The 15,512-nt window shown below is 41.2% G+C and overlaps 1 protein-coding gene across 3 annotated transcripts in view; it reads left to right on the top strand.

The window, feature by feature from the left end:
• LOC146636642 (adhesion G protein-coupled receptor L3) overlaps positions 1-15,512 on the top strand; it is a 268,557-nt gene that overhangs the window by 100,466 nt on the left and 152,579 nt on the right. For all 3 annotated transcript variants that reach the window (XM_085349627.1, XM_085349626.1, XM_085349628.1), the window contains exon 4: positions 1,800-2,013. In XM_085349627.1, coding sequence (XP_085205753.1) covers positions 1,800-2,013 — 214 coding nt within the window. The remainder of the gene's footprint in view (positions 1-1,799; positions 2,014-15,512) is intronic.

The raw sequence follows: 15,512 nt of genomic DNA, 5'->3' as shown, positions 1-15,512 counted from the left end.
GAAACGAGCCAAGCGCGGTGGCACAGCGCTGGACGAACTTGAATGTAACTTCCGTCAGAAAACCGTCATTGTTAGTGCTTTGCTTTGTTTCTTGTGTGAATCACAACCAAACAATGAGATGGCTGCAAAAGGGTGAGGAAAAACGAGAGAGCGATGGATGAAAATTGTACACTTCACACATCTCAGACGCAGCTGTTTATTACTTAAGCATTTGCCGCTTCACACCCAAGGTGATGGATGCCATAAATATATATTTAAAACTGACAAAAGGTTCAGTTATCTTGGTTTGTATGCTATCACCTATTCTAGGATTTTCATTAGCAAATAACACTGGTTTGTGCTTTACAGACAAGTACGCTCTGTGATCGTGGATTTAAATAACTGTGACTGATGTGGATCCTTTCATTAATTGTCTTTTTTCAGGAGTTTTCAATTGCGTGACCTTAAAAGTAAGAATTTTTCCCATTTGAGCTTTTTAAATGGAGACTTCTTGTATCTGCAGCAGTTGCACTCGACTTGCTGATGGCGTATTTATGATATGATTGAAGGCTGCGGAGGAATGATTAAAAGGACCTTGTGGTGAGATTATTGTCGCTGTTGTTGTTTCCAAGGTCAAAATGAGCTCGTGGTAAATGGACTGCACTCGCATAGCGCTCTTCTCCATTCACATTCATACATAGCTCTTTATTGTATACATACTGTCACAAACACACACGAGTGACACATTGGGGCCACGTTTGGAGTTTTAGAGATACATGTGGTATCACCCACTCTCGTTTTCACATGTGGATTCACTCCGTGTGCCTCTTTTTCTCCATCTGTCCTCCCTGATGAATGTCTGTGTTCCATGTCATCCAGCGCTGGCTTTTTCAGTTCAGACACTCGTCTGAAAGGATGTTTATAGAAATCCGTAACTGCCACAGTCCTCCTGCAGTCACTCAGGCCAATGTTTACGCTTCTCGCTCATTTTTTATTCTCGCTGTAAACACAGAACTTCTCCAGACTGCTCTGCACATGCGTCGTGCGCGACTGTGAGTCTCCGCAGATGTGCGTGCGTGTCAGAGGAAAGGGAAAAAATGGCAACCTTTGGACGGCCGCCTCTCAGCCTCACTGGGGTCTCCCGGCCATTTTGGCTCTGCAGTAAACAGCGTATTTTTGCCAATTTGACTCCCATTTTTGGCTTGAGGCACAGGGCCACCTTTTGACCTCCTGCCTCTCGCCTTTGTGTTGTCTAACTGAAAGGCATTGTTTCACCTTAAAAAACAAAGAATCTGGCGCTTCTTATGATTTATAGATTTTAGTCTAGAGGGAAATTTCAACAATTTACTTGGGCCACACTCTGCTGTGGATCCTTTGCCTTTGTGTTTCTGCCTGTCTCTAATTTCTCAGTTGAGTGCCCATGTAATGAATGTTTATTTTCTCACAGCCAAAAGCAAACACCGTGTCCATTTCCTTATGTTTGATCTGTGTAGTATCTCCGACTCTCTCTTTCGACAGCTCCTGGCCTCTCCGGGGCCCCTGTGTTAGCGCTCATCCTCCCACTCCAAACAAGCAGCGTCCTAACCACCCACACTCTCTAGAAAAGGGTGGCTAACCTCTTCACCTATGCCTCTGTGTCAGACCTTTTGATTGTATTTTCCTGCAGTAGTATACACTTTTTAAAAAAAATGCAGGTCTGAGCTAACCACAACTGCAGTATGAAGTTGCTTTAACACTTATTTGTAGAAATATTTTCACCGGTAAGAAGAAAACGGAAATTCTCACACACTGATTTATTTATTTATTTTGTATTCTTTCAGCCTTCAGTCGAGCACCCATCCCCATGGCGGTGGTGAGGAGGGAGCTGTCGTGCGAGAGCTACCCCATTGAGCTACGGTGCCCGGGCACTGACGTCATCCTGATCGAAAGCGCCAACTACGGCCGCACTGATGATAAGATCTGCGACGCAGACCCAGCACAGATGGAGAACACACGGTGTTACCTTCCAGATGCATACAAGATCATGTCTCAAAGGTACGGACATAAATTTGTCTGAATTGTAGTAAATATTCTTAATCGGCTATATAATTAATATTTAAGAGTTCAAGCTGAATTATAGCAATCAGCTTTGCTATGAAACTTAATTTCACACTGAGGACTTAACCAGGTTAAAAAGTGATGAAGTAAAAAAAACTTGAGTACTTCCCCGTAGACACCTGTGTTAAAGGTTCCTGCTGTACAAACGAACATGTTTACAGTTCAGGATGAAAATGGTTGTAGCTAATTTTCCCTTTCATAGCTGCATTTTATTTTCTATGAGGCTTAAAATGTACATTAAGGGCTGACAGGTAAATGCAAACACAGGTGGCTATAGATGGTTCTGCCTGTTAGTTTTTAGGTCAGGAGAGCCAAGTAACTGGACTACTTTTCTTCATGGGTGTTGGTTCTGTTTGGAGAACCAACCATTTTAAATGCTGTTATGTGACAAATAAAGTGGGAAGTCTAAGAAGTCACATTTGCTGAGTGAAAATCTAGCATCTTATTTGTTTCTTAACACTAATTAGATCCTATTAGTGTCTATGTAATTAATCTATAGAGTGTATGGATGCAGCTTGCTAGCAAAGCTAACTGTTAGTGTTAGCTAAGTGGTAGCATTAGCTTAGCTAGCAGGCTAACTCTACTTAGCTTTTTTCCGTCTAAAAGTGGTCACATCTGTCCACAGAAACTTTTATAGCAATGGTCATAAATCTAACGCTGAGTATTCATTATGCTAGAAGACAAAATCATAGATAATTTGGAGGCTACATCCATATTTTATATACAGTCTATGGAAGCTACAGCTCCCATGGGAGCTGATATAAATAACCTAAAACCGCCTTCCCACTGAAAGCTTATTAGCCTACTTTGCTAGCTTTCACTTCATTGTGGGTTACAAACTTAACCGTGCAGTGTGTTCTCCAAAGTCTACTAAACAGGAAGTAGTCAAAACTGTACATACTTAGCTTTAGAACGAAATTACAAGATCCAAAAACCCTCCTACACCGTTTCCAAGAATTGTGGTGGAAAAGGGTCATAATGACGATTGAAAAATATGCATAATAGATGCAGTATAGTTATGTTTTTTTCTATCCTTGGATGAAAAAGAGAATTTAAAACACATTCCCAGTCTATTTTCTTTCTTTTATGCAGCATCGCTAAAAGAAATCCAGGGCCACGATGCAAGGTCTTTTTATATGCACTCATTTTAAAGGTGTATTGTTGACCACAGCAGATGATGATAATAATAATAATGATAGGTTGTTTGGGCTCCCATTCAGAAGACTAGCTTGAGACTATTTGCATGCATGAATATGTACGTGTTCACACACAGGCATGCTCAGAGGAAACAAATTGCTTTTTGCTCTTAAATAATTGCCATATCTTGAAAACATAATCAACCAGTCTTGTGTTAATGAGAAATACTTTAATTCACACCTGAGGATTGCTGATATTTAATAAAAAATTAAAAATGTCTTCTTTTTGAAACATGTTTTCTTAAAAGAGTAGCTTTTTTAATATATTTTACTTACTCCCAAGAATGTACACACTTTATTTCAATACTATTTGGGTCTGGTTTGAGACCAGCCCTTGAGATTTGTTAAAAGTATAAAACAGAGCTCCAAGTTAACAAAGCCACAAAATGAATGCAGAGCAGATTATTAGGGTAGGGTATAGTGCATACACTTTTCTCTGTTATGGATTAATTTGACTGAGAAAACGAGTGAGCCACAAGCAGCATTAACCACAAACCTCACCATACCTGGCTGCTAATCTGTGCCAGCCATAAATTTAAACTGACACAAATCAATGATCATTACAAATAATATGAACAGGTTATTTGTTAAAGCAGAAGAAACATGTGTGATGAGTTTCACTGCCAGAAGTGAGCTTTGTTTTCAGAGTTATGAGCCTGTTGTGCAGAAACCGGGACATGGAGGCCTATTTGTCAGGCCAGAGAGCGAGGATGCTCTTACTGTACTTCGGCTTTTTGCGTGTAATAGATTGCTAACATTAAGGCAATATATAAACAAGTTTTCAGTGTTTGAAGCAAGTTGTATGAAAGCAGTGAACGGGGAGCTCAGGGAGAGTGCCGAGTGAATATGCATATAGTCAGTCTTTGGTGTGTTGTTGACTTACTGCAGCACTTAAGAGCAGAATAAAAACTCCTATCTGCTATCATTCTAAGCATGGTTTCCCTTGCCTTTGAGGTCAAAACACCCTTGAGCACTCAGAAGCGATGGACTTTATCTAAATTGCTGCTCTGCATTGACTTTGTCTGCCTCATTTTATTTCCAAAGCTGAATGTATGTTCACCTCTACTTATTTCCAGAGCTTTAGTTCCAGATTGGTCACGGCCCCTTGAGAATACTAATGGACGTTTGGGCTTTATCAAACTATTGCTCTTTGCTTTTTAGTTTGGTAACATAGAGTTCAAATAATCAGCTGTGTGAAAAGCAGCCGATGCTAAAACGAGGTAGTTTGAAACATGTTGTCAGATAATTGATGCACCCTGTAGCTCCTTTGTTCTCCGAGCCGCCCACTCAGACGAAAATCCCTGCAGGAATGAATCAACGGGTCCTGCAACTGTCAAGAACACAAAACTAGCATAAAGTAGCAGGGACAAGTGTGTCTTTTTAGCATCTCATTTCTACCGGGGGTGTCTCAATGATGCTTAAAGGGAACTACAACCTGATTCAGAGCCAGGGCACTTTGTCTTGGGAGAGGAAGCTGCTGAGTGGATGAAAGGTGTGGGTAGCATGAATTGGAACTGGGAGGGAGGGTGGCAAAGAAGGGATGTGGTCGTGGCTTTAGTGACACAGCTAGGCATTAGCATGCGGGGGTTAGCACAACAAATGAATGGCCACCTCCGACTATTTCACTGTCGAGCTGTCACAGGCGTTGCTAGGCACCTGCGTCTAAGCTCATTGGGGTTAAAAAGGAAAATGAGCCTGAAAGAGAAACAAGCAGTTAGAACAGACAAAGATAAGGCCAAAGCCAGGACAGGGAGATTATGGATATTCATGTCTTTTTATTTTTTAGTTGACTAACTAAAAGACGTTCCTTCTTCACCTCATACTTTCCTGTCTCTGTCCATAGCCTAATCACTGGAAACAATGCAAACAAGGTAATAGTCTGATTAGAGCATTTACATGGTTTCCAGTAACCTGATTTCCCCCTGATTGTGGCTTTCATGAGGTATTTGATTACCGAGCTAATTTGTTAGGCTACAAAAACACACATAATACAGAACTTGGCTGGATTAAATATATATTCTTTTTAAAGAACCACGAATGAAACATTTGTGTTGAACGGCACTTCTTTTAACGTAATAACTGACTAGTAGTGCTGAAAGTGTCTTACTCTAATCGTAGTGTACGTCTGTTCGCCAACTCCTCCTAGATAACTTAATCAATCTGAATGAAATTTACAACATACACATCTGTAGAACTTTTGGGAATAATTTTTAAAACACTCAAGTCCTTAAATTATATATATTGTGTTTGGCAGCTGATCTCAAACAGCTACATAACGTATACGTTACGGATACGCTTATACAGATATTTCGTGTACGTTACACGTACGTTGTTGTTTCTGGATTCGATTAAGTATGTCATGCATGTCTTTTAAATATATGTTTGGCAAACAATGACACTATTAGTGCCTGTGGCTGGTTATTGGCTTATTGTCTGATACCATGAATATGTAGCTTGCAAAGAAAAAGAAGACGAAATATAAGCATCAAAAAGAATAACATAATAAAATAACATACAGGTCTGTGTTATAGTACACGAGCGAAGCAAACATGTGCAACAGGCCTGTCAAAAACAGCCCTACAGTCAGTAAAATAGGTTATTGGTTAAACTCCAACAGATAAACTAACGAATATCTGACTTCCTGCGTAACCTTTCTGCTAATTATTCAAAACCCCACAGATGCGTTCTCATTCTGAAGTATGGCAGACACTGTTTAGACTTCAGCCAGAGTGATGCAATCTATAAGGCATCTTGCAAATATGGACAGTGTTTAATATAAATGGTATTCCCTAAAGCTGCAGTTGTGGTCCTCAAGAACAGCGGGGATCAACACTCACAGCTTGGTGCTGACAAGACCAACTGTGAAGCTTACTCTGACTCACTTAGAGCTGACTTGAGTTTGTTCTGTGTAGAAATGACCACCATCTGTCAGTAAATCAAAGTCTTTGTTCCATTTTTAGAGTATATAAAACTTCCTCAAATGCTTTGAGCAAATGGTGAAAGGAGACATATTGGCTTTTTCTTTTATTATCATGTATATACTGTTAAAGTCCTGGACGCTCATAGGAAACATGGCCAAAGTTGCAAATAATAAGACCAATGTCAGGAACCTGTGAAGCAAAAACTTCTCTAAATGATCTGTCTTAGATAGTTTTCCCTACTTTTGGAACTAAAATGTCAAAGGGAGGCGATACCCATGAAATGGTCATCACAAACACAGCGTTCCCTCCTATTTGTTTTTCAAACCTTCTGTTTGAAAAATTGGAATGGGCTTTAATAAAAGGTGAAAGAGTAGTAGAGTCCAAGAATAAAAATATAGACCTAGAAACGAGCACAGGGACACTTCCTAAAAAAAATAAATCTTGATGTACAGTACTGTGCAAAAGTCTAAATTCTTTATACTTTGCTTCCAAGACCTGAGCAATAGTTCTGCAGGCCTTTCAAAGTTTCCCTTTGAACATTAGCTCATTTCAGTGCAGTCCTTTTAACTGCAATGGTCTCAGAGGAACGGTGGCTGTCAAGAAGCTTAAGGAAGGGAAGGAAGGGAAACGGTGGGGTGGGGGAAAAGCTAAGGTATGCCAAATTACTGAAAATCAATGGCAACAGGTCTTATGGACTGCAGAATTCATTGGACATTTTTTGGAAAGTTTTGCATTTTGGAATCATGTCAAAATTAGAATTGAGTTATGAACGCAGAAAAATATTGTCAGATTTTTGATGTTTCATCTGGAGTGTGACTGATCGGCAGTGGCTTGGTTTTCCAGTATGACGACGATTCCAAACACACTGCCAGTGCAGTAAAAGCATACCTGGATAGAAAAACATACAGTCAATGGAAAGATACTAGAGAAACTAGGTGATCAGAGTTTATTTTCTTTCCTGAAGTTTGATTAAATTTCCTGCATGCATAAAATGCTGATGAATGATAGTTTTATGTTGTGGCTGTTAAAACTGCGGACTGTTGAAACAAGTGTAGGCGGCTGACTAAGGGGAAAAAACGTTGACTAATCTTTCTAATCTCTCAATTTAACTTGAAGAAGTGGTTTTAGTAACACAGTCACCTTAATCTGGTTAAAAACTAATTGGCATACTCGTGAATGGTCTCATGCTATTTTCCTCTTGTGGTACTCGGCACTCTTTTTATCCCACTATGGCCTGTGTACCACCTGCCTCTCCTGCTGGCACCAGTTAAGTCGTGGTGACCGCCGAGCCCTGTTGTTAGCATTCACGTAGCGTCTGAAGATGAGCCACGCTGCTGCAGGCTTAGTCTGTGTGCCAGGCTTGCGTCCATCGCTGGTAAAAGTGCAGCCATGTCACTGGCTCGCTTGCGCTGTCAACACACATTTAGCCAGCTCAGCCCTCCTCCACCCGCCTCACCAACCACTAAGAAGAGCCCCATTGTTATTCAGCTATCAAACCCAAACTCTACCTGCTTCAGTTTAGCCCACTTATAAAGCCATATAAAAGAGCTACTTTGGTAAGGTGTTTGGTTCCATTACAGTCTTTTAAGCGAGAGCTAATAGCACTCTGTATGTGAGTGATAGCGCGTCACTGAGCTCGCGAGCGCTGTAATGCATCTTGAAATGAAGGTTGTCTCGCACCATCCTGTGACAGGGTGAAATGAATGGGTCTCTTTCATTAGCTATTCCCCCCCTTTTGTGCTTTGAACACTGCGGATGTGCAGAATCCATAGCCTCTGGATAAACATGTCACTTATAGGTGGTGCTGTGCTGAAAGCTAGATGGAGGCTAATGATACTGTAATTGAAACATGGTACCGAGCTTTAATTTAGCACAATTTGACACCATTTGCATAGTGTGTGCACACACGCCGCTGTGATTTTTTTTTTTTGCAATCATCGCCATTCCCCCGTGGGACACTTTCACAGGCGATTCTCTGCAGCTGAGGTATCTGTTGAATCTGCCCTCTTTCAAACACGTGTATACATCTAGTGCCACTTCCCTGTGTGAAATCGCTGGAGAGGCTGGCCACTTGTGCTATCAAACAAGACTGACCCTTTTCTCATCAGAGCCCCAGTGTCTCTGTCTCTCTGTCTCTCTCTCCACCCTTTTTTTTTGTGTGTTCCCCTTTTCTTTTCCCGAAGGCGGTGTGGCCTTCACGGCAAGTAATTACAGGCTATATCAAAGCTATATATCACCTTATATCTCAGTAGACCTCAGCAGCCACCTTAAGGGACAGCTGATAGCATTGTGGCAGGCTTGTGTACGACCCCTGAAGGAGAAAAGCAGGTCAGGATGGAGCAACTCCCCCCCTTTCAACACATACACATCTAAACACCTACATGTTCTGATCTGTTTTTGGTCTTTTTTCTTCCATATGCACTTTATTTCTTTTCTGTAGCCTCCCTGGGATCCTTCGCACCGCTGCGCCGTCACACTTGTCATTTTACAGAACAAAAAATAGAAGAACAAAATGTATTTTTGACATGGAGCGTGTTGTGTTTGGTGCAGATGACACTAACGATGAAGGTTAATGGATGTCACAGCGTGATAAGTCCCGCGAGGAACAGCAAAACTAAATTAACACAACCTGTGATTTCACCCCGCCGGCCGCATGACAGCTGACATTTGACAAACTTCATGTTAATGACGTGCACGAGGAAAACAAACAATCCCAGCGCACTTGGATGGGAATGCGTGAGACAAATGACGGATGGAACCTCGTGCTGACCGAGGGACAAGTGTGATTAAGGGATAAGGAGCGAAAAGCAGATGGGAGGATCCTCTCGCCTTTGACGATGATCTTCCCCATACGTAGCAGTTCTCATTATCCTTCTCCTGTGACCTTATTTCAGCGTTGGAGGATTTGAATGAGATATTTGTTTGAGAAGGAGAGTGGGATTAACTGAAGAATCGGCTTCCGGAGGATATTAGGGACGTATGATTTATTGGAAGAAAACACGTAGTCTTTGGCAAATGGGCCGTGCGTGGGACTCAAAGTGCAAACGCTGAGAAGAAACACGCTGACGCCTTTTTTTCCTTCATAAGGCTTTAAAGTAACAGTTCCTGTTAACTGATTTAGCTCAACGTCAGATTAAAGAACCAGTATTCTTCACTGACCAAACGAGGATTAGTTATTCAGGCTAACTGGTTGTGATATTTACAAAACACAGACCTAGCACCTGTAATTCCTAATAGCTTAAAAAACAAGCACATCTGTGCTGATATCCCCTCAGCAAAGAGGGTGGCGACTGCAGTATCTGCCTTATAACCCTTGGCATTGTTTTTGATTTTATCCTTATGTGCTTCAAATCTTTGATCATCACAGCTGTTTGTCAAAAAGGAAATAATTAGAAACCGAGTGTTGTGCAAAAGTATTGAGCCAGCCCTCAGGAGCTGGGCTTGTTGTAATTTTTTAAACTGGTCTTAAGCAGAGTTCTCCAGGCTTTCTGAAGATCTTTCAACGTTTTTCTTTGAACATTGGCTGCTATTAACTTGAAAACTTGGCTTGTCCATGGTGTGGAGCCTCTTGCTGAAGATTGCTGAAAAAACTGAAGAGACGTACCTGTAGCAGATGAACAGTGGAAATAATGTCTTTACGAAATGGGAAAAAAACAATCCAGCAAAGAGCTAACACAGGACCTGCGAGATGCATCTGGCCTTTCGGTTGATCCATCTCCTGTTCGTCGAAGCCTCAACAGAAATGGTCTCAGTGAAAAGGGTGGCTGTCAACAAGCCAAATACCTGAAGTATGCCAATTTACACAAAGACTGGACTTTAAATTAGTGGCAACCAGTCTTATGGAGCAATTGAGGTCAGGAGAGAGGTAGGAAAAGTGAGTGACTACAGTCATTTGAAAAACATGGGTGAAGCTGTGTCATGGTTTGGGGTTGGATTTCAGCCAGTGGGACTGGGGATCCATTTTAAAACTGATGGCATTATGAACACAGAAAAGTACCATCTGATTTTGAGCCACAGTCCAGTACAATCTGGGAGGTGTCTGATTGGCTGTGGCTTTATTTTTCAGTATGACAATGATCCTAAACACACTGCCAATGCAGTAAAAGTGTACCTGGATAGAAAAACATACAATGAAATACTCGCCAGAGCCTGAACCTCAACATTACTGAAGCAGTGTGGGATCATCGCGATAGAGAACAGAACAAAGGACAGCCAGCATTGGAAAAAAGAGCTTTGAATATCCTTCAAGAAGTCTGGAGAAATATTACTTTAAGAAATGACAAGAAAGCTCGACTAATAGGTTTCATTCTCTGGTAAAGAATCAAGGTCGTCAAACTAAATATTGACTTTGAAGCTTGTTACAATGGTCCAAATTCTGTTTCTCCTCATATACTGTATTTCCATGTATGTTTGCATGTATTTTAATAAGTCTAGGTAACTAATTTCCATTATCGTAACAAAATAAATCAAAGTAAGGGTTAATACATGACTTTTGTACTGTACTGTATGTCAACAGGTCAAGTTTTCTGGCTGTCTACATCTATTTACAGTAAATGTCTCCTTATACTTACATCCCTGAAAGTACAAAAAACAAAAGTAGGAAAAAACCCAGCATGATGTCAGTATTAAATTTCACCCAGTCCATGCTGTTTATGTACAGCTCTCCCTGTGAAACAGCTTTACAGTGTCTTCCATAACTCTCGATGTGATGATCATGATCTGAGCCTGGACCGAGCCTAACATTTTTATCAGAAAACCCTGCATGACAAACTGCAGGTGTAAGCTTTCAGAATGAGCTGACGAAAGATTAAATCAAGTTGCATTATAAGAAATGTAAGATTGGGTGATTTTGGCCCCCGGCCAAAAACTAGAGAGTGAAGATATCTCTGATGAAAGTGCAACGCTCAAAGAAAGCAGAAAAGCAAGCAAAATTACACGGCACAAGTAGCTTTAAGTATTTATGAAGCTTTAATATAACAGACAGCTGCTGCTGGCATCGAGAGCGATTATAATGCCGAGCAGATGTGAGCGTAATGCAGTCATTGTTCAGGCACGACTTTAAAGCCGTACCACAAGTGGCCCGTGTTGTTTAAAATCAGGGTTTGCATAAACATTTAACTCCCGAAACAAAGAGCTGTCAGATGACTTAATACATTTACATTTGCATTAATGTCAGAATATCACCCAGGTGTTCCTCGCTTGCTAACTTCAATCAGGCAGATTCAATAAGAAAGAAGCACTCTAGCACTTTGTTATATGTATATACATATATAGATCCACTACCTTTATTGATCTGATTCCCAACGGGCTAAGAAATAGGTTTATATATATTTTATTAGATTGCATCGAGGCGATATTTGGCATTGTTCCTTCTCAACTACAAGTGTTCTCCGCCAGCTTTTCTCTGTTTATGCAGGAGTCATTGGTTTGTCTTGCTTACTCTTGGTTGGAGGCTGTTTTTTCCATGATACAATTATGTGTTGAGCACCTGACAATTACAGAACAAAAACATGACCGATGAGCACAGCGGGAGACAACTGCCTGTTGTAATAGCGTGAACAAATAGAGAATGGTGGGAGGTGTTTTTTTCTTTCTTTGCAGCCGGCGTTAATATGCAAAAAGGGTATTAATAAAAGCTCTGACAGAAAGGGAAGATAAAGATTCCATTTTACTGTAAACCAAACATGCGACGCAGTAAACGCATTCAGAACTTCTTTGGATTACTGCAGGAATTCAAACCGCCTTTCCATCTGTGCTTGTTTGCCGCCTGCCCCGGCGTAACCCTCTTTTCATGGAGAGTTTTTAAATCAAAGAGCTTTATTTCTTCCACTTTCTATTCTTTTCCCGCATTGGATGACATCACCTGACATTCATTATCCTGTCTCATTTTTCAGCCTTCCTGCCTCCGAACCCCACTCCAATCGTCTTTGATAAGAACCTGCCGCATTCAATTTTGGCCAATTAGTTGCAATAAATTTCAAGCTGGCGGCCTTTTGAGTAAGCCCGGGTCTCCCAGACGTGGCGATACGAGACTCTGTGGTGATTAGATGGAAAAGGAAGCCTGCGTGGGGGGAAAAAAAATGTTTAAGAGTATCTCCCTACATGGAGAAAATTGGTAACTCTCAGGAGATGGAGATAAAAGAGCGGATTGACACGACCAAGCCAGTGGTTTGAATCTACCGTAACCGTGTCCGCTTTTGGATTCCAAGATGAATACCCCATAGACTTTATGCCCCTACAAGCTTTGCCAGGAGAATCCAGAACTTTGGAAGTTTTCAGCAATGTTTTTCTTTTTTTATTATTCTTTGCCCCACAGGAAGCCTGGAAGCGGGAGCTGGGTTCTATCAGATTAATAGCTGTCACAGTGGTGCCTCACTAAACATGGGGTTTTATAATGTGTTAAAAAAAGTGGAAGTGGGAGGCTTTGGTCCATTTGTCATGAGGGGAGTGAGTTTCATTTGGACGAGTCCAAACAGTAAAGAAAGGGCTAATTCAGGCAGGAGCAGGTGCTTAGTCAGAGTGGAGGGAGCCGACTCGGCTTTTTCCTTCCCCCTATCTGATGTTTGCTCCTCGCTGCGCTCCACCATTTTTTTTTATCACTTTTTTTTCTCTTTTTGGTATTCCTTTTTTTTTAATTGGCAGTTGGGAGTAGCCAACACATTTGATGTCTACAGCTCCATCTCTTCGTTTTGCCCTAAAGAGCTGGATCCGTTTATTTTTCCTCCAACATAGTGAGGGCATGCAACTTTAACTGACCTTTAATAACTCTGCTGGGTATTCTTCATCTCTCTCCCCCAAGATAAAAACAACATCCTTTGATGCTGAATTTGAGAGCTTCTTGGAGCTCTTTCATCCCATCAGTTTATCATTTTTGCAATTTAAAAACTTTGATATGATGACAGTTTTTTAGATTAGTGTGTCCAAATCTTAAAATATGATTTGTGTAAAACTACTAAAATGGATAACATTGATTATCCTATTACAATGCAGAGATTTGCTGGAAAACCTTGGGCCCTGGGTTTCCTATGAACGTTACTTACCCACCTAAACATTGCTGCACACTCTGCCTACCCCCAATGCACAATGGCACCACTCAACAGCACTGGCCTCCCCCCTGGTAAAATAATGGATGGGATGCAGTCCAAAACGTTTACTCACCTCTGAATTCTCCAGATCCCATTCTTTAGAAAGTGCCAGAACAAGCCCGAGCCATGCAGGCCCCAACCCACTGGACCCAAAGGATTGACTCCAGTTACACATGAAACTTAATGGTATTAAATCAGTAAATGATGGTGGAGGAGAAAATTTTAAAGAAGATGGTTTAGGATGAAGTACTTTGTAACCTAGCAACAGTAAGGGCTGAAAATGAGGTCATGGGTGCTTCCGGGAGGAAAAAAAAAGCAATCCAAAAATGCCGCCCATGCACACGGACCGTTATTTTGCGAGCATTACAAATGATTGGTTTTTTAGAGCTGGGGACATCCTAAGGAACTCAGTATAACACTAAGCCACTTTAAAAGATCTTTTTCTCCCGTCTCTGTGAACTGTTTTCCCAGCAGTCCTGCCTCTATATCCAAATCCAAAAACCCTGGGTTATGAGGGGCAACAGCTGCGTGAGTCATCGCCATCCTTTCAACTAGTCTGACGAAGAGAAAAAAAAGAAAAAATAGCATTGCGCTTCTAATTATCCCCCTTCGCTTCCACCCCCCAAAAAATGAATTGCAGTATAATTTTATACAGCAGTGTTGTAATTGTAATAGTTTTGATTAAATTTGATAGGGGCGAGCAGACAGTTTATCATTTAAGAACAAAAATAAACAACTCGGCTCTGTGTAGTCATGTAAACAGGATTATTGCGGGAAATTGTCAGTTTATGCAATCATATAAACAGCCTAAACAAACTGAGTCTGTTGGCAGTGGCGATGATACTGGTGCATATAAAAGTAAGCGTATCTAATTGAATCCAGCCTTATTAATCACTTAAGTGAAACAAAAGCGAACCTCGATGTGATGCGGGACATAATTCATTTATATTTTACCACAGAGTCGGGAGGCTCGTTACCTGCCCTCAGCCTCGCGCGCTCGCACGCTGTCGTGAACTTCCAGGGCAACAACTTCGTTTTCACACACTGTGTTTGTGACAGAGCTGTTTAAAATGTGATGGTCGTGATTAATCACTACATTCTTTTATTTATTTTTTTTATATTCCACTTCATCTGTGCCTTTGGTAAATTAATCAGAATAACAGCTGCATTAAGAAACACCCTAGAGCTGTTCGTCGTGATTATGTTGTGATACGTCCTTTCAGGCCAGCTCTCGGTGTTGGTTAAACCGATTCTCCTCACCAAAACTTTGAGTCGACTGAGCTTTTGGTGAACAGGTGTTTATCACTGGTGCGGGGCTTTCATAAATGTAAATGTCTCTGACATTTAGATGTAAACTCCCCAACCTTTTTGAGTTCAGTATAATCACATTAATCGCGCATCTCTGTCTATCTTCTTGCTTTTCCATGCAGTGACCTTCAGTGTTCATCGAAAAAACTTTGATAAATGATATTTCTCTCTTTGATTAGGTTTGATTTTTTTTGGTTGCTTTTGATGGCTTTTGCTGTGCTTTCAAGAATTACCTTCACTTTGGTCATGAGAGGTCACAGCTTTCTCTTTTTCCTCTAATGTAGTACAAATCTGCCAGCTTTTGTCATGCACATTTAAAGAGTGAACTTAAACATTTACACGCTTGTCCTTGGAAACTGTTTGAGGAAAATCAGGCTGGGTTATATTCCTTTTCACATGTGGCACACAGGAAGAAACGGTCCTCTTCAGAAGGGTGAAAATAGCTTGGTGAAGGAGCTGCGTGCAGGAGTCGGTTAATGCTCCTGGCTATTAGCTGAGCTATTCTCACATAGGTGCAATCTGACGTCCCGTGTACTTTGTACCGACTGTGCTGGAGAATTGCGTTCTCACATGTACCTCTCTCAGGTAAGCTTCATAGAAGTTCAGGATTGCGCCGCATGTGTGAAAATAGCTTATGTGGATGTTTGTCACTTGGCGTAATCGCCATTTGACATTGCTGAAAGGTCAGCCATCTTTGTGAGTTTAGGTCGTACTGAGGACGGCTCAAACTGCTCGGCTGAGAAGTCTTCAGGTCGCTGCTCAGCACGGCATTACAAGATACTCTTCCCGCCCTAATCCTACTATCTCACTACCTCTCAGCCCGTTTCCCTGTCCTCTCAATTACTCTTTGATTTTAAGTCCCTTTTTGACTCCATAGAACTTCTCTTCGTCTTAAGCTTCTTTTTTAAAAAACTACCTCAGTGATT

The sequence above is a fragment of the Diplotaxodon limnothrissa genome, linkage group LG3 (genome assembly GCF_057381915.1).
Source record: "Diplotaxodon limnothrissa isolate DT_005_m linkage group LG3, D_limnothrissa_male_GT1.1, whole genome shotgun sequence".
Lineage (NCBI taxonomy): Eukaryota > Metazoa > Chordata > Actinopteri > Cichliformes > Cichlidae > Diplotaxodon > Diplotaxodon limnothrissa.
The sequence above is the reverse complement of the archived record's forward strand: the minus strand, read 5'-3'. Positions and strand labels throughout refer to the sequence as shown.